This window comes from Tachysurus fulvidraco, chromosome 26 (genome assembly GCF_022655615.1).
Source record: "Tachysurus fulvidraco isolate hzauxx_2018 chromosome 26, HZAU_PFXX_2.0, whole genome shotgun sequence".
Taxonomy (NCBI): domain Eukaryota; kingdom Metazoa; phylum Chordata; class Actinopteri; order Siluriformes; family Bagridae; genus Tachysurus; species Tachysurus fulvidraco.
This window is the reverse complement of record NC_062543.1, coordinates 15521347-15541238: the sequence shown is the minus strand read 5'-3', so window position 1 is coordinate 15541238 and position 19892 is coordinate 15521347. Positions and strand designations below refer to the sequence as shown.

General features: G+C 43.7%; 1 protein-coding gene across 2 annotated transcripts in view; it reads left to right on the top strand.

The window, feature by feature from the left end:
- Nucleotides 1–19892, top strand: part of nova1 (NOVA alternative splicing regulator 1) — a 30433-nt gene that overhangs the window by 1258 nt on the left and 9283 nt on the right. Inside the window, exons 1-2 of one of the 2 annotated variants that reach the window (XM_027178104.2) lie at nt 4277–4679; nt 12467–12610. In XM_027178104.2, coding sequence (XP_027033905.1) covers nt 4676–4679; nt 12467–12610 — 148 coding nt within the window. In that variant the 5' untranslated portion in view covers nt 4277–4675. Of the gene's footprint in view, nt 1–4276; nt 4680–12466; nt 12611–19892 lie in introns of those variants that run through there. The other variant, XM_027178103.2, reaches the window with a different exon arrangement.

The window sequence follows — 19892 nt, the reverse complement described above, 5'->3', positions numbered from 1 at the left end:
TTACAAATTCCCCTCAAAACGAATTACGGTCTTTTTCTATAACGTAACTCATTTTTTAAGTTACACTGCATACATGTTGTCCTATAAAATATACATATTGACATTACGTAAGGCGGATAGCACTTCAGAGACAAGGACAGGACAGTATATTATTGTCTTTTTTTCTGTTATTCTAACCGAATGCAAATTATTAGAAACCCCTTTGAAATACAGGGATGTACAACACAGCAAAATATAACTTTTTTTTTTTTTGGACAAAATATGAAGAAAAAGGAGAGGAATGGTGTTGAATGTCTCTCTCTCTCTCTCTCTCTCTCTCTCTCTCTCTCTCTCTCTCTCTCTCTCTCTCTCTCTCTCACTCACTCTCTCACCTCTTGTCACAAGCTAGCTTTCTTTGTGAGGATCAGGCTAAATTGAGTGGAAAATGAACGAAGCGCTTAATGCTCACAGCAGCTGCCGAAGGCGAACCCCATACACACGTGGTAACAAACGCCAGTAACACAAAAGCCTTTCTCCTCCTCCCTGGCCATTATTAGCAGCTCATTAAGATCCCGAGGCTGTATACAAGTGCTGGTGAGGTTAAGACGAGAAGATGTAGAAGTATTTGTTTACTGCTTAACAATGGATTTCTCATCGATGCAGATCGTCTCTTTTTAATCGTAACATCGTTTTAAAAATATATAAAACACCCAGTGATCCTATAAGCAATCGTGATCATTTTTTTCTATTGGTATAAATACTAATTATTGGAGCTTTTCTGATACTCGTAGCTATTCCTGATGGCAGTAATAATAAGTAAATGATGTGAAATTATTGTATCTGTAAACCTGACTGCAGGGACTAGAGAGTGTGAGTGACAATTCTGTGCACCATGTTTTTTGGTAAACATGTACAGTTTTGGATCCATGATGGAGCAGTGACTCGGACTCTCATGCACTGAGCTAGTTACCGAAAGGTCATACGTTTAGATTGTAGCGCTGCTGATGTTGCGTTTTTAAGCAAAACACTTAATCCTCATCTGTTCAGTCCTGTTCTGTCTTGATTGTAAGTCATCGTGCATGAAAGCACCAGCTAAACGAGCAAATGTAACGTACCCCGAAACGGTCTCGTGTGACTTTGTTTAGCTCGTCTGAAAGTTTCGTAATCTCTACAATAAAGCGACACGACGTTACGTCAGCTTTGTTGCGTTTTAAAGTGTACGCTAAATAAAATTTCAGCTTGTGAGTTTCTGTTGACAGCCACAGAAAGCAGCATGCTGAGATGTGTGTGTGTGTGTGTGTGTGTGTGTGTGTGTGTGTGTGTGTGTGTGTGTGTGTGTGTGTGTGTGTGTGTGTGTGAGTAGCGCAGCTGTCCTGTGAACTCGGAGCCATGCTTTTGTGCGATCGTAGCAACATCTTTGCAGAATGTCTAAAAAGAATGTGACTAATGCACACACACACACACACACACACACACACACACACACACACACACACACACACACACACACACACACACACACACACACACACACAGAGCTCTGACTGATAAGAAAAGAATTGCTCAATGCAAAAACACATTTTTAGTCAGACTTTGCAGGGAACATAGTGTTTAAGACTGCAGTAGGAGTAACCAGCATATTGTCACTAGGTAATGTTTTTATTCACACTTCCTGTCTGTAGGAATTTGCCTGTGACATAATAGAGCTAATGTATCAGCACTGCAAATTTGACCCAGTGCTATGACAACATGGGAGGAACTTGAAAGCCGACGAATAATTTGAATGGTTTCTAAGTTAAAACTGTGCTGAGACCAATAACAAGTAAAAAAATAAATCGCACTAAAGCACTTTCCCGTTTGCAGCGTAACACCTTTGACTCTGATTTGCTTTGATCTTTAGTGAGAGATATAGAGGCTGTACACTAAATGCAACTCTCAGCCTTTTTATTTCTTTTTTTCCTCCTTTATATTCTCCGTTATTCAGCCACATTTCATCAATTACTAAGGTAATCTATCAGTCGTGCCGTCTGTCTGTGACCGATATAGACAGATAGACAGAGAGACTTCTGAAGCAGAACATCAATTCCATGGGGTTCTGTAGTCCCGAGAGTGTAGACGAGCTCTTTTTCTCCACTTCATTGCTGCCATAGCAACTAGCAATGCTAACAGAGACGTTATTAATGTCATGTCCGTCGCCGCGGAATTGTCTCGCCGCTGCACCGGAGAAATGCTTCATTCCGATCGTACAAAAGAAAGCAATCTTGTCTCGGTACACAGAGGTGCAGTCGATCGCAGGTCGTGCAGCCGAGACAGTAAACAGATCTCGATGCATGAGGTGACCCTTTCAGGCCTGTGGTTTCAGTGGCTCAATGTGCAACGCAGCACATCTTCACCATCACATATATGATGTAAGTATTCTATAAAAAGGGAAGAAGTCTTGATTGACACAGAGGATTTTGGATTTTACATCTATTCCTTTTTCAAAAAGACTATATGAGCTATATGACTATATGTTTAATATTATTCCAAAGATTTTATGGAATCATCAACTTTCTCAAAATATCCACAGTAAAATATTTATATATAGCGTGTGAGTATACATCATATAGTCATTTGGGAAGTCATACGCACGGACACACACATATACACACACACACACACACACACACACACACACACACACACACACACACGTCATGATAATGTTGCCGTGTTGACTGGGTGGGATGAGGAGTTGAATTGATGTCACTAAGCATTGATCAAGGACAGAAAAAGAAAAGGGCAGAAGAGTAATAAAGACAGATGTGGGTTTGTACATCATTTCTGTTAGTCTTCGGTTTATCAAGTGCGTGTTGTACATTACAAGGTGTGTTTAATTTGCAATCTATCTGTGCGTCTACATCTTTCCACTTTGACGCACCACATGATGTACTATTCATGTACAGAAAGGAATGCATGGATTTCTAATATATACGCCCTGTGACCTTTGATCCTTAATGACCAAGAGAGGTTAAGGACACCGATTAAAGTGCTTTGTCATTAATCCCCATCCCTTTATTTTTCCTTTCTGTCATGCAAATACCTTTCAATGATTACTGATGCAAACGATTCTGTAGTCATTCCGTTACTAAGCATACAGAGGCAGATGTTTTGTGTGTGCATGTCTATGGCTATATATATATGTGTACAGTATATATATATATATGTGTGTGTGTGTGTGTGGGGGGGGGGTGTTTCATAGCAGATGCCGCCGAAATGGTACATTAATATTTCTAATAGCATTTTTTGGCCAGGTTGTTTGTGCCAGCGGACGTCTGTACCTCGGTTTGTTAGATCGCAGGTGCTCAGCGCATGTGAGAACATTAGCACGCATGTGTTTTGTGTGTGTGTTTGAGTGAAAGAGAGAGAGAAGGACACAGGTGCCCTTGCAGTGTATGGTGACGTGAGTAGACTGTGAATGGGGCAGGTGGCGGAGAGGGGAGGGGCTCGAGTGAGAGTCCAGTCAAAACGTGATTGGTTTGCTTGAACAGAGTTCTAGCACATCCTGCCCCGCTCTTGCACACTGCGCAACACACACATACACACACACACACACACACACACACACACACACACACACACACACACACACACACACTGTTTAGACAGTTAGTCAGTGTGCGATGAAAAATGGTTCAATGTAAATTGTGGGTGCCTGTGGGGGGTTTAGAAAGGATACCCCTCCCCCCAAAGAACTATACATCCACACACACACACACACACACACACATACACACACACACACACACACACACACACACACACACACAGACATTGGTCGGTACAGCTGTGTAAAATTTATAGGCAGTGATTGGAATGGACCAGGGATGGGGCTGGTCCATCCACGCTCTCTGCATCAGATTCTGTTTTCATCTCTTCTTTCGTAATACGTCTTTCAATTCTCCCCTTTTTTGTTTTCTTTTCTATATCCTTCTCCCTTTCTCTCGCTCGCTTACATTACCTTCACTTCCCATCTCAGTCTTTGTCTTTCCTTCGCTTTTTCCCTCATTCTTTCTTTTTTACCGTCCGCGCTTTCCAACATGGCCGCCCGAGGTGCACGCCGCCCCCTTCGTTCTAGCTCACCACTTCACACAAGGTCACTCCCTCACTCTTTCTCCACCTTCTCAACCTTCCCTCCATCCCACCTTTCCACGGTTCGCCCAAACGTGCGTGGGGCGCTATGTCTTTTGCTTTGCTGCGCCAAATAGGGGGGTAAAGAAGAAGAAAGCCTGCGTGTGTGTGTGTGTGTGTGTGTGTGTGTGTGTGTGTGTGACGTTGGGGAGGGGTGCAGGGTGATTGGACACGCTAGGTGCCTCTCTGTACAATGCTGCAGAGCGCCGGAGTTCTCCATGAATATGGATGAGAGAGAGCGGCGAGGGTGATGCAGTGGGAAGATTCCCTCCTTCAGTTCGCCGCCACTTGAACAATACACAGCCCCTCTGCCTCTAACACACACATATACACACACACATACACACACACGTACGGCAGCTGCGTAACGATCTCACACAATCAGAAAGAGAGAGAGAGAGTGCAGTGGAGAGGTATGGAGAAGAGGACTCTCTGACGCTCTTCCTCGGCGTCTTGGAGACGAACTCGGCCGCGTTCTCATGCTCATCGTCGGCGCTGCTGCAGAGCCGCACCACAGCTCGCCACAATGGGTGAGACACACATCCAGCCCCGCTTTTGTTGACTTGTTGAATGCGGTTGTTGTCTGGATGGGTTGACCATTTTTTAGTCGCTTTTGTCTGTTTGTGTGCTTTATCTTTGCTTTTCTTGTCCTCATTTGCTTAATTCATTCCATGAGTCAAAGTGGCTTGTTTGTCCTTGCCAAGTGTCCAGGACAGGGCCCCCCTTTTTCACATGTCGGGGGACTGTGTGTGTGTGTGTGTGTCTGTGTGTGTGTGTGTGTCTGTGTGTGTGCATGTTTGTGTCTTTGGGTACTCACAATACAATCCCTCTTGACCCACCCCCTTCATGTGCTTGAACAAAACTCCCCAGACACTTTGAGTTTGTATGACTATGTGTATTTTGCGAGACACGACGTGTGCGAGAGTGAGAGAGAGTCGCAACTCTCCGAACGCATTTACGGCTGTGTTACGTCCCCGATGAATCGCAGCAACAGATTGCCGTAGTTACACTCGAGCAGGATGCAGAAAAACCTGTTACTCATGCGGTGCATCTCCTCACACCTCCCCTCTCATTACTGACACACACAGGAGGGGGAGGAAGCTCGAAGGAAGATGGCTTCCCTTGCTCGCCTCTGGTTCAGGATGCCTTCTGATCCCAGGTAAGACACATCCACCTTGAGCCTCTGGAACATCTACGATGTGTCATGGTAGAGACCATTTGTTATGCTGGGACAGAGCATGAAGTCATCGAGCAGAGGAACAGAGGCGGGCGAAGTTTCCATGCACACGCCAAGGTCAAACACTCTCTCAGAAATCGCAACTGTGAATCGGCCGCAGCGACGTACTAAAGGACTTTGGGATGGCATAAACCCACCAAGAGATGGAGGAGGATGGCATGAGACATGGACAAGTTTCATGATGATAGGACATTCAAGTTCAGCTCGAGATTGAGGTTGAGAGATCTGTTTATTTCCAAAGAGCCAAGATGGTGTCGCTTTTGGCAAAGACATTAAGATGTGGACACTTGGCACATTTGGGTAACATGTGTGATGCAGGGTCAGGGCAGTTTTGCTGGGCAAGTGAGGGACAATGTCATGGCGCAGTTGCCTGTCACATCAAAACACAGGGTCATGGCTCACCGATTGTGAAAATGATCACGGATCATGTTTCGCTTAGTTTCACCAAGTCACGATTGGATTAGCGTTCTCTTTCCTACCGTTGCCCCTTTTTTCTTATCTGTGCCGGACAAACACCATCCATGTCATCTGTCCCGGCAGCAGCAACAGAACGATGCAGAAGAATCTATTGGACAGAACCTCAGAAAAGCCTCAGAACCTTGTAAATAACCTCAAAATCCTCCCTTTCTGAAGCAGCAAATCTGTTTGCTTCATGTCACGGTCAGCTGCCCAGAGTCTGCATCCATTAAGCTCATTTCTGCGTATTTACTCTAACAGCTCTCTTATTGAGAAGATTGGGATCTGGCCTTTGTGTGTGTGTTTGTGTGTGTGTGTGTGTGTGTGTGTGTGTGTGTGTGTGTGTGTGTGTGTGTGTGTGTTTGTGCTATCATGGCTCAGCCTGTGAATCCCAGTCATATCCTTAGATGTCAGTTAGGCGGCAGTGTGAGGCAGAGAGGGCTGAGAGGGACAGAATGATGTCAGAGCAATGATGTAATGCATATCCAACTGTTCACCTGGGCCGCTGCGGAGGACAGGTACAATCCTTCCTCCCAATCTTATGTGTACCTGCTACCACAGGCCACAGTCAGGGGACGGAACGGCATAGGTGTCCTCACCGGCTTCAGTCGGACGGCAGGAAGGTTAAAAACGTCATTATGAGCCTGAGAATAATCTGTTATCGGCAGACGATAGATTTTTCCTCAAGACAAAAGAGAGGTAAAGAAAAGAATTTCAGGGCTGCGGATAGCAGAGGGAAAAAAAAGTCTGCTTTAGGACCTTAATAGACAGAATGCATTCGGTGTAGAAATCATTCTCCACATATCACAAATGGTTTCTGGAATTTTCTTTTATCGTTAAAATTCTGCTCGAATAACAAGAGCGCCTGCTGCCTGCACGGCTGTGAAATATCGCTCGTCTTCCTTCCTTCCTTTCTTCCTTCCTTCCTTCCTTCCTTTCTTTTAACGCAGTAAGTCTTTATGTTCTGAACAGGCTCGATCTTAATCTCACTCTCACGCTGAAGTCGATTATATACCAGGGCCTGGTCACATCCATTCTTGGCTGGTGTCAATTAAGTTTGTCTAGATTGCTCTTGTGTTGATTAGATTTGTCTGGATAGGGCCAGTTACTCCACTATCGATTAGAGGTGGCTTCCACAGACTGAGAAGGACTCACTCAAATATCCCCCTTTTGTAGATAAAGGCTGCGGTCTCAGCAGTGTGGTGGTGTATTGTGCCATACAGAGCATAAGTGTGCTATGTCGTGTGTCGTATAGGAAGGTTTGATGAGACCATAAACAGAAGTAATCACAGTCTCAGCATTGTAACGACTCTCTCATCAGCGCTATCATCGCCATCAAAGTGCGGCCTTTCCGGCGGATGAACTTCCTGTGCTAATATAGTACAGAGCTCTCGCTAGCCCAAAGGGACTCATGCGTGTTTAACGTAATATTTTATAACGTATATATATATCTGCATGACTAAACCTAATGGAGAACTTAACGATCTCATATAGTTCCACAAAGGGGACCGACGTCGACGGTAAAAATCACGTAGCGGCATCGTTTGTCGCAAACATACGTACAAAACGCACATACGGTTCGTTAGAAAGAGCGAACGGCATCACGACTCTGTCGTTCTCTATAACCGACAGTTGTATCCTTTAGTACAGTTTATGGGGTACCTCGTGAAGGACAGCATTCGTCCCCCTAAAGTGACAGGACAAGTGCATTTCGGACATCTGCAGCTGATTTGTTTGTTTTCTCCTCGGCAGCTTTGTGTACACAGAGAATAAACACCAGCTAGTCTGGGCTGGAAGGAAATTAGTTGTTCTCTTTTCAACCCTCTCAAACGAACAATTTATTTATTTATTTATTTATTTTTCGCTGGCTCCTTTGCTTAAACCTCTCGCAGCCGTACCTTTTCATTTTTATTTAACAGCTTTTTATTTACTCTCCACTCTTTCAATTCGAGTGCTCCCTCGCTCCCTCCTATTCCTGCCTCTCTTCTGGTGGCTCCGCCGTGCTCGATCTCTGTTTCCGTCCTCACTCTCTCTCTCTCTCTCTCTCTCTCTCTCTCTCTCTCTCTCTCTTTCTTTCTTTCTTTCTTTCTCGCTCTTTCCGCGGTAGTGTTGAGGTCAGATGCAGTAGATTGAGGGCACGAGAGTGTGTGGAACTCATCTTGTCTCTCAGAATTATTACAGGCGCTATAACCATCCTACATTCTCTGCTCACGTCTCTCACCCGGTCACACGATCACCTGTAGTCGACATCCCGCTCTCGCAGAAAGACCTCGGCGATGCATATGTAAAGATTACTAACACTCAGGATCATTTCATATAGTGGTAACATGGCAACACCATCGGGAACGGAAAATTTCCAAATACGTGCACAGACGGTATTTGTTATCGCAATTTGTTGCAAGTGGAAGGAGCACCGATGCGAGTACTGATCTATATCTGACGTATGAAGGTGACGAGGCAAAGTACAAAATGCAGCTCTTAATGCGTTGGATATTAACCTTCACTTTATTTAATCGTACTTCAATTGAAATTTCAATTTACAGCTACATTCACAAGCTTCTCAGCACAATTCAGATCCGGATCTCGACCGAACATATTTATAATTTAGTCTTTAACGAAACACGGACAGTTGTTTTAGTATTTTTGTTTTACTACATACACCAAGTTTTGCTCGAATCGATCCTTAAATCTCAGGTAAATTAACGATTGTTCGACGATTACGAAGACAACATATCTAGCTACTAATCTAGGACCGTTTACGAAAGTGGTCGGCATCCGGAAACATAGATCTTTGTGTCCACACAGTTCTGGAACGAATCCAGATGAGTTACATTAAGGCTGAAAATCGGATTCGTGTCACTTCAGTGTAATGTGTCGCCCTTAAAGGCCGCTCTAAAACCGGGGGAAACGCTCGGCTATGATACCATATAATATTTCCAAATAGATTTCTAAATAACGGACGTCGATAGAAACGAATAAAAATCTGACAATAAATCCTGTTGCATATGTGTGCAAGATGGTGACTTACTGCTCCGAGCAAAATACTTACAGCTAATTTACGTCGGAAAAGCGTTAACGAACGTTTCGATGGAACGTTAAACGTTTTCTTGTTTTTTTTTATTACATATCAGACAACTGAGAATTTCCCCATACTGAGTCAGATCAGTGCAGAGGGTAAACACCTTTCTGGAAAAACATTACATTACATCACCTCCTGTCCTTTCCTTCAGCGCTCTACAGCAGTCACACTCTGTGTATGTGTGTTTGTGTGTGTGTGTGTGTGTGTGTGTGTGTGTGTGTGTGTGTGTGTGTGTGTGTGTGTGTGTGTGTGAGCATCTGTGCCTCTGAACTTGTTCTCTGTGCATGCATGTTCAAGGCTGTGCTATTGGACTTCAGTTGTGTGTGTGTGTGTGTGTGTGTGTGTGTGTGTGTGTGTGTGAGTGTGTGTTGTGTCTCTGTGTATAATTGAGTCAGTGCTGGCTCTATTCACCAGGACAAATCTGAGGATTTAGCTTCCATACGCTGCAGCTCTTTTGTGCCACCCAGTCACACACAGCATGTGTGTGCGCTTGTGTATGTGTGTGTCTGTGTCTGTGTGTGTGCGCGTGTGTGTATATGTGTATGTGTGTATGTGTGTGTGTGTGCCTGTGTGTGTGTATGTGCCTGTGTGTGTGTGTGTGTGCCTCTGTGTGTGTGTGTGTGTGCGCTGATTTTTATTTTTTTTCTGCACACATTTAATGATTAACCATTTGCCGTAAATGAAGAAATTCTACCCTTAAATTTTGTACTTAATATATTCGTTTATCAAATGATGTGGATACTGCAGAGGGGCAGTAAACAGGGAGAACAAGCCTAAAGTGTTGAACAAATTAAATAAACCAAACCAGAAATTAAATGCTAATCGTGTTTTTATGACGCTCACGGGCACGTTTTTCTCCCACGGCGACTTCTCTTTTTTTTACCGAACAGAATTATGCAAATTTTATTAAAAGGAATGTATGTGACTCTGCCTTTGGTATGTGATCTCAACACTGGCCTTACAAAACAAAATGTTACGTTCAAACGGTATAACCGTCTAAACGCAAGGTTGGGGTAGCGGCTATAATGCGTGACCGTCGTTACAGCCGCATGCTTTTGTTTATCACATTAGTATATAGAACATTCTAAGTCGGGTCGATGTTACGATGCCATGTCTTCAGTTAGCCACGTGGTATGATTGAATCGAGTTACATTAATTGTTTTTTCATTCATTCATTCATTCATTCCCTACCGCTTATCCGAACTTCTCGGGTCACGGGGAGCCTGTGCCTATCTCAGGCGTCATCGGGCATCGAGGCAGGATACACCCTGGACGGAGTGCCAACCCATCACAGGGCACACACACACTCTCATTCACTCACACACACACTACAGACAATTTTCCAGAGATGCCAATCAACCTACCATGCATGTCTTTGGACCGGGGGAGGAAAACGGAGTACCCGGAGGAAACCCCCGAGGCACGGGGAGAACATGCAAACTCCACACACACAAGGCGGAGGTGGGAATCGAACCCCCACCCTGGAGGTGTGAGGCGAACGTGCTAACCACTAAGCCACCGTGCCCCCCTTAATTGTTTTATAATTTTGTTCTAAAAGCATTACTGAATTTCATGGGGCTTCGTAATTACTAGCTTTTAAAAAGTTTGTGTAACTTCAAATGTAACAAACTACATTACACCAGTGCACTAAACCTCATCATCACTGCTGTAGCTGATAAACCTGTACCAGCGCTACACCCAACACCAGCTTTGTGTATTATTTTCGTATGAGGTGGTACAAGGTGGCTCTGAATCGTTAAAGTGGCTCTGTGTGAATCAGAACCTGTCTGGTTCTGGTCTTGTTCGTGGCTCTGGTGCAGTTCTAGCGCCTGAAGGTGCTCGCTGTGAATGTGTGGATAAATTTAGCCTTGTGTCAGCCCAAAGCGGGTCAGTCTCCTCTGCAAGAGAAAATTAAAGTGGGACAGCGGACGAACCGACAGGAACTCAGCTGGAACTGAAAAGGAAAGAGTAAGCATTATAAAGAAAAGCAGAAAGTTATGTAGTCCCACTCTTCATCATCTGACGGGTCTCTGCTCACTTTTAGTCCAATTGGAGGAGGTGAGATCTTCCTGTCTGTCAGCCTCACTAATGGAGGTGTGGCCTCAGGGGCTGTCAGCTTCACTAAAGGAGGTGTGGTCTCAGGGTCTGTCAGCTTCACTAAAGGAGGTGTGGTCTCAGGGTCTGTCAGCTTCACTAAAGGAGGTGTGGTCTCAGGGTCTGTCAGCTTCACTAAAGGAGGTGTGGTCTCAGGGTCTGTCAGCTTCACTAAAGGAGGTGTGGTCTCAGGGTCTGTCAGCTTCACTAAAGGAGGTGTGGTCTCAGGGTCTGTCAGCTTCACTAAAGGAGGTGTGGTCTCAGGGTCTGTCAGCTTCACTAAAGGAGGTGTGGTCTCAGGGGCTGTCAGCTTCACTAAAGGAGGTGTGGTCTCAGGGTCTGTCAGCTTCACTAAAGGAGGTGTGGTCTCAGGGTCTGTCAGCTTCACTAAAGGAGGTGTGGTCTCAGGGCCTGTCAGCTTCACTAAAGGAGGTGTGGTCTCAGGGTCTGTCAGCTTCACTAAAGGAGGTGTGGTCTCAGGGTCTGTCAGCTTCACTAAAGGAGGTGTGGCCTCAGGGTCTGTCAGTTTGACTAAATGAGGTGTGGCCTCAGGGTCTGTCATTCACTAAAGGAGGTGTGGCCTCAGGGTCTGTCAGCTTCACTAAAGGAGGTGTGGTCTCAGGGTCTGTCAGCTTCACTAAAGGAGGTGTGGTCTCAGGGTCTGTCAGCTTCACTAAAGGAGGTGTGGCCTCAGGGTCTGTCACTTTGACTAAAGGAGGTGTGGCCTCAGGGTCTGTCACTTTGACTAAAGGAGGTGTGGCCTCAGGGTCTGTCAGCTTCACTAAAGGAGGTGTGGTCTCAGGGTCTGTCACTTTGACTAAAGGAGGTGTGGCCTCAGGGTCTGTCAGCTTCACTGAAGGAGGTGTGGTCTCAGGGTCTGTCACTTTGACTAAAGGAGGTGTGGCCTCAGGGTCTGTCAGTGTTACTAAAGGAGGTGTAGACTCAGGCTCTCTCAGCTTCACTAAAGGAGGTGTGGCCTCAGGCTCTCTCAGCTTTACTGAAGGAGGTGTGGCCTCAGGGCCTGTCAGCTTGACTGAAGGGGGTTTGGCTTTTGTCCTGTCAGTCTCAGCAAAGGAGGCGTGGCCTCAGGGTCTGTCAGTCTGCCATCGATATAGTAATTTGCTGATAGACGAGTATGTGCTGTTAGGAATTTTTAGATTATGTTGGATCTTTAATGTTGGATCTTTACAAAAGTCAATACTCCTCCTTAGGCTCTCGTAGACCTTATTTATTTTATATTAACTCAGTATAATCTGCAGAAAGCTGAACGCTGCGGCCAGATGATTTACAGAGATCGATAATCTCCTTTCCAAACAGCGTGATCCAGAGCGAGAGATGCACTTCAGGCTCTGTGTTTCAACAGAATTATTAAAGAAATGTTTACAAGTAAACTTCTTTGCTCTAATTCAGTGTGTGTGTGTGTGTGTGTGTGTGTGTGTGTGTGTGTGTAGAAGAGGGTGAGTACTTCCTGAAAGTGCTGATCCCCAGCTATGCGGCCGGTTCAATCATCGGTAAAGGAGGACAGACCATCGTCCAACTACAGAAAGAGACTGGCGCCACCATCAAACTATCCAAATCTAAAGACTTCTACCCAGGTAACACACAAACACACACATGCACACACTTCTTCATAAATGTACTCGTGTGTATCACCCCAGGAGTTTATTCAGTCTGATTCTAGAGTTTTTATATCGTTGTTGTTGTTGTTGTTGCCTGAAAATCCACAGAACACAACACACAGGCTTTCTATCCTAAAACAGTTTTAACCTTTCTTCTGTCAGTTTAGAGACAAAAATTCATATCGACTCACTTTATTATTTCATTATACAAGCAATACATCTTGCTCTATAGCACAGTAGGATTTTCACCGCATTTGCCTTCCTAGGTGCTGGATTTACTGTTTGCTTAATTTGGTGTATTAAAATACGAATTTGGTTAAATATTGTCGACGAATGACTTTATAAAACGACATAAAATAAAACTGTCAGTCTGTTGTTTTGGACAATAGTGGACGTGCGGGACAGATGGAGCTATTTTACATTCTGTCTTTGTGAGTATTTTCCCATGATGATAATTAAATATTAATACAAATTCATTTAATAATTTGCTTAACACTTGGTCAATTGGAGAAAAGTTTCCTTTCTGGACAATCATCGAGACAATGAGCTTGGACACAAAAAGGGCTCGTCTGTGTGCATACAGTACACTAATGCTCTGTACATAGAGAAAGATGCAGTCATACTTCGGACTTTTAGGGATTTTACACCTGGTCACTTCCTGCGTTTTCTGTGATCAGATATCTATCCGACGGTAAAAAGACCAGGTCTAAACGTCCTCCGAAACGTTTTCGAGACGGATATAAATCCGATGGTACAAACCCCTTCAGGAGGTGGTCTGGGACGCGTTTCAGATGAAACTGGACAGGTGTAAATGAATGTGGTTGTTCAAGCCACATACGTCAGCGCTATACTCCTCCCAAACGGAAGTACGGCACTCGCAGGTGACTCGCGAGTCGTGCTGTTTTTTTGTAGCATAAACGTCGCAACAAGTTTTTTCATCTTCTTTTTGATTGCGTTCTGAAAACCGCAGACACCAAAGCATGTTCCATTTCAATTACCCCAGAAATGAGGTAAAATATATTCGCATTTTGGGCGGGAGTAGAAAGATCGGATCGATATCCGATTCGCCGAGACGCGTTTATGTGGCCTGATGTAAACGGGACAGTTTTAACAAATCAGATAGCTATCGGATCAGAGACAACACACGAAGTGACCGGGCGTAAAAAGCACTGAGTAATAGGTTTCATCCACAGTGATGTGATTACTTTGTGTTTTATCATTTTCGAAAAAAAAAAAAAAAAAGCTTTTTGTAGCATCTGGCTCGTAAAGTTTATGGATTGCTGACTAGTTAGACCTAACGTACACAAGGAACACCGACAGTCAGTGAAATTAGCTTACTCTGATTACAGTGTAATAAACCATTTCATTAGAATCCCAATTAAACATTATTTCCTTTCACTTCTTTCTAATGGAAAGTCGTCACCGCAGCTAATTACTTTTCAACGAATAACTTCTTATTGAACTTCTTATTGAAAATCCGATTTCTATCGAATGAAAATCTCTTCAAATCTGTTCTTTAATGACCTTTAATGTCTCCGTTGTTTGAAAGCAAATGTTGACATTTGAAATCACCAAAACAAACACGCCCCTAACCCAAATGGGTCCCACCCCTGTTTTGATAGCTCCGCCCACACATACATACATAACCCAGGCAACTATTTTGGCGGAACCTGTTGGGGCAGCTGGCCGAGGGGATATTTTTTTTTATCAATAAATGAACACAATGAGTAATACTATGGTAATACAAATGTGTATTGTACCATGAAAGGTTTAGCTGTCCAGTTCTCTCCATCGCTGGAAAGCTGATCCTATATTAACACGTCCTACTTCTTGTCCTTATCGTAAGCCTTCCTTCTCTTTCTTTCTTTGTTTTTAATCCTCCATGTCGATGTTAAAACCGCTTTCTGCTAACGTCACACATGCGCACTGAACACTCTCTCCGCCCATATCGACAAGACACGCCCCGTTCTGCTCGTTGGCTACACGTTCGTTTTGTTTCCGTTCTGTTTGGCGGCCCGACGCGGTTGTCTGAAGCGTTTCTCAAACAACGGAGACCCCACCTTTAAGTTGCATCTTGTACAGATCGTACTAGATCCATTTCCTCAAATCGTTTCCAGCATGAGAAAGGCTTAAGAGAATAAAACGCAGGACGCTGCGCTAATGAAAATGCGGCTTAGAGTAACACGAGTGTAGTTTGGTATATCGGATAATAAATTGGCCGACATAGCGTCAAAAAAATGTTATTAAAAAGCGAAAGAGGTACAGAAGCGCTTACATGTTTTCTCTCATTAGGAAACTCAGAAGCCATTAATATGTAAATTAGAGCGCTTTCACACAAGCGCAGTTTAGCCGGCATGTGTTTACTCAGTCAGGCAGGTGTAAGAAAGTATTTCAACCTGAACGCAGGAAGTGAACCGGACACGAACGAGCGTCGTAGAGTCGGACCTGTAGACCAGTGTTCTGTGGTCACTACCGACCGCCGACTGTCAGTAAACCGTGATCGTATTCTGTAGTAATTATCCACACGGAGATTTTTTGACAGTCGGAGCAGAAGGTTCACGGTAGGGATGAGAACTTGGTCATCACTAACGTTGTGAAAATGTTTTCCAGAAAGGAAACTAGTCGATCTCGACATTCTTCCGTCGGGCACTCAAAGAATTCAAATAAAATCAAAGTTTTATCATTTGGAACAGTTGTGATTGAGGCAGTGAACACACACACACACACACACACACACACACACACACACACACACACACACACACACACTTTAGTGTACATGAGAGAAATGACCACAGGAGTTCCTGCTTTGTGTGTGACAGCTGTGCGGTACACAACACACACACACACACACACACACACACACACACATGCAGCTTTATAAAAAGCACTTTACTCCTCTGGGTCATTAAAATGTCAGAGCTGTCCTATCAGAAATTAAACACACACACACACACACACACACACACACACACACACACACACACACACACATACATTGACAATTTTTGTCAATTTTCGTACCTTTATTATATTTTTATTTTATTTTATTTTATCTAACATTTTGAAATGAATAGAGAGATAAACTCTTTATAGAGCAGTAATATTCTACGCACCGGCGTCCATGGCGGAAACGACGACGTCATTCTGCAGGTTTAAACCCGAACGCCCGGAAAACTATGACCAGAAAATCTATTATACTAAAATAACAGATAGTTAAATAATATAATTATATTGTATTTATGCAGGGGGGCACGCTGGCTTAGTGGTTAGCACGTTCGCCTCACACCTCCATGGTCGGGGGTTCGATTCCCTCCTCCGCCTTGTGTGTGTGGAGTTTGCATGTTCTCCCCGTGCCTCGGGGGTTTCCTCCGGGTACTCCGGTTTCCTCCCCCGGTCCAAAGACATGCATGGTAGGTTGATTGGCATCTCTGGAAAATTGTCCGTAGTGTGTGAGTGTGTGAGTGAATGAGAGTGTGTGTGTGTGTGTGTGTGTGCCCTGTGATGGGTTGGCACTCCGTCCAGGGTGTATCCTGCCTCGATGCCCGATGACGCCCAAGATAGGCACAGGCTCCCCGTGACCCGAGAAGTTCGGATAAGCGGTAGTAAATGAATGAGATGAGAGTGAGTGTATTTATGTCACTATGTGCAACTATCATGTGCGTCAAAATAAAAGTTAAAGCAATTGTTTTCTGTTTGGCGTGCATGAGATACCACCTCACTAACAGTTATAGAATCAGATCATGATTCCACACTAAAAAGAGTCACTCGGTCCGTTAACCCCGGCGTTTAGATTAAAACCGGACAGAAATAAAGGGAGCTTTCGCAGGTGTCCTTTGTTTTATGAGCTGCTGAGAACGGAGTATTTGAAGCTCTCGTGGCTCACAGGCCACCTATAAAAAGAAGCCTCTCTAATCCAAGGATTTACTTGTGCTCTAGAACCCTGTGAAACACACACACACACACACACCCACACACACATATATATATTTGCACTTACTTCTCTCATGTGATTTGTGCACACAAACTTACACATAACAAAACCCACACGTTCAATCTGCTCCTTACATTTAGAGAGGTAGCATCTCATGTTTCCGTTGTATTTTCGTGTGTGTGTGTGTGTGTGTGTGTGTGTGTGTGTGTGTATGTGTGTGTGTGTGTGTGAGTAGTTAACGTCTTTGATTGACTTGACCTTAATGTGTTTTCACATACTGTACCCGCTCAGCACCCGCTGACAAAACTGGATATGAATGAGTGTGTGGGAATTGCAGCCATCCACACACACACACACACACACACACACACACACACACACACACACACAGTGTCCTGCATCCTGCTGTTTTGTGTTTGTTGACCTGCAGTTTTAGAACGTACATTGAAATGATTTCCGAGCTGGTCCCTTTGTCGCAAACCCACACACCCAGCAGTGCAGAAGTGTGTGAGTGTGTGTGAGTGTGTGTGAGTGTGTGTGAGTGTGTGTGAGTGTGTGTGTGTGTGTGTGAGTGTGTGAGTGAGTGGCATGGTTTTAATAAGAACAGGTGTTTATAGAACAGATGCTTGATACCCAATCTGGTGCACAAAGATGACATCACAACAGAGGACCTCACATATACACGGCCATGTTTCCCGGTTGCCCGGAAACATAAACACCAGACAGTTTTTTTTTCCCCCTTTTTTCCTTCATTGAGAAACTTTATCACTTTATTCCTCCCGATCTTTACCGATTTCCTTTAATGTGCGAGAAATCGGGTAAATTTCACAGAGATAGCGGACGTGTTTTGGACAATTTATGACGAGGAAATGCTTAAATTATATTAAATACACAGAGCAGATGAAACGATATAAGAATTTTATACAATCAGATATCGTATGTGGATATTCTTTTAAACAGAGCGAAAGAGGTGTAATGTCGATTAAAGGTGACAGGATGATTTGTATAACAATTAAACCTGCATTCTGGTCATAAGGTGAATTCGATCTCTTATTTAATCGTCGATCCGTTTTTATCCGCGAATATCTACTATATAGCATACTATATTATTTGTTACAATTATATATAAATGATATTTTCTTTAGTATGAAGATAAAATATCTCCATATTTTGTGATAAACAGGCAGAATATAAAGAAAATATATTACCTGCCTTTCAGTTCATAAAGATTCAGGATGCTAAATTCATCTATTTGCAAAAAGCTAATTTTTTTTAAAAAATAGGCATGAAATTAAATCTAGTTTAAAGAATTTGATCCATCAGATAAAATTATTCACATATGAGTTATATGTGATAGTAATAATATATGAGGGGGGCACGGTGGCTTAGTGGTTAGCACGTTCGCCTCACACCTCCAGGGTCGAGGGTTCGATTCCCGCCTCCGCCTTGTGTGTGTGGAGTTTGCATGTTCTCCCCGTGCCTCGGGGGTTTCCTCCGGGTACTCTCGTTTCCTCCCCCGGTCCAAAGACATGCATGGTAGGTTGATTGGCATCTCTGGAAAATTGTCTGTAGTGTGTGAGTGTGTGTGTGAATGAGTGTGTGTGTGCCCTGTGATGGGTTGGTACTCCGTCCAGGGTGTATCCTGCCTTGATGCCGGATGACGCCTGAGATAGGCACAGGCTCCCCGTGACCCGAGAAGTTCGGATAAGCGGTAGAAGATAAATGAATGAATGAATGAATAATATATGAAAACTGGAGTCTTTTTTTTTTGATGAAACGATGAAGCAGTTTCCAGGTTATCATATTACACAAATAGATGTAATGTTGATATTAAAATGGTTCTGAGGCTTGGATTTATTGCCATGGTGTTCTAGATACATACTACAAGATTAAGGAAAGGTTTGGGATTTAACGATTTAATGTCCTGCTGTAGGTGATGAGCCATCATATCTAGGGTTAGCCCTAACCCTAACCCTAACCCTAACCCTAACCCTAACCCTTAAGGTGTTGGGCTACCAATCAGAAGCTTGTGAGTTTGATCCCTATGTCCACCAAGCTGAGACTGCTGGACCCCTGAGCAAGGCTTTTAACCCTTAATTGCTCAGTTGTATATAATAATAAATAAAATAAAATAAATAAAAAAAACGAGATAAAATGTAAGTCGCTCTGGATAAGGGTGTCTGCTAAATAATGTAAATGTAAATCATACAAAGATACAAGTAACAAAAAGGGTAACTTGGAAAGAGAGAATAAGTAAGATGTCAGCAGCATATCTGTGGTAGAAGTTTTAAAGATGTTACCAAGGAGACAGGGATAGAGGAGGACATAACACCGAGCCTTGTGGGACACCAGTAAATATATTGCATGTAATGTCGATTATCTTATCACCTACAAGCACAAGTTGCTTGTGCAACTCTTTAGTGAGTCAGTAGGTTGTTGGAAACGGAGAAGGTATACAGCGATATTTTGATGGCCACTGATGAAGGTTTGTTGAAGACGAGGTCCAACGTTTGTCCCACATTTGGGGCGAACGGAGATGTACGATTTATTATGCGAGCGGAATGATTTCCAGAACTCTATCTGAATTTAAAATGAAACTGGTTATGCTTCACATGACTCTTTTTATAAACCATTGCCCTTGAGGACCAGAAGAAAGGTTATGGCAAGGTATTACAGCAAGGTATTAATCTGATGAGATATTAGGATGTGAAAGACATGTGGGGTGAAAAGCTCCTCTTCTGGGCTATAAGCAGACCCCTGCAAATCCATCACAGAGAGAGAGAATGCAAAGGACAACGGAGCAGCTGGCGTTGCCAACTTCTCTGTAGTAATCCATTTCCCTGTCAGAGTAAGGAAGTAGAGCGCATGGAACGAAGCCAAGGCTGAGATGAAGTCAGCTTTGTGGACAGATTGATAGTTCCAGAGACCACCTACAACTACTGCCTGAGATTGTTACGAGATTATTGCCATTGCTATTTCTGAGATGCGAGAAGGAAGAGGTGCATGCTGGGAGAAAAGGAAGTGGTGGCTAAAGTGGCTTGCGGTATACAAAATATTCGATGCTTAGCTAATATGAAAGTTTCCAGCTTACTGTACACCGAAAGCCTTTATATTTGGTCAGTGGAAATCCCTAGCCCTAACCCTAACCCATATCGGTGCCGTAGTGAAGATCCAGAACCGTATTTTAAGAATACATGATGACGTTTTACTTATTTATTTAGAAACATATTTGCACAATTCCACTCACACTTCTTCATGATTTCTGTAACTAAACAAGATCGTCTCCATCAAAGCAACTGTTGAGACTGTCAAGGGTTCTTTATC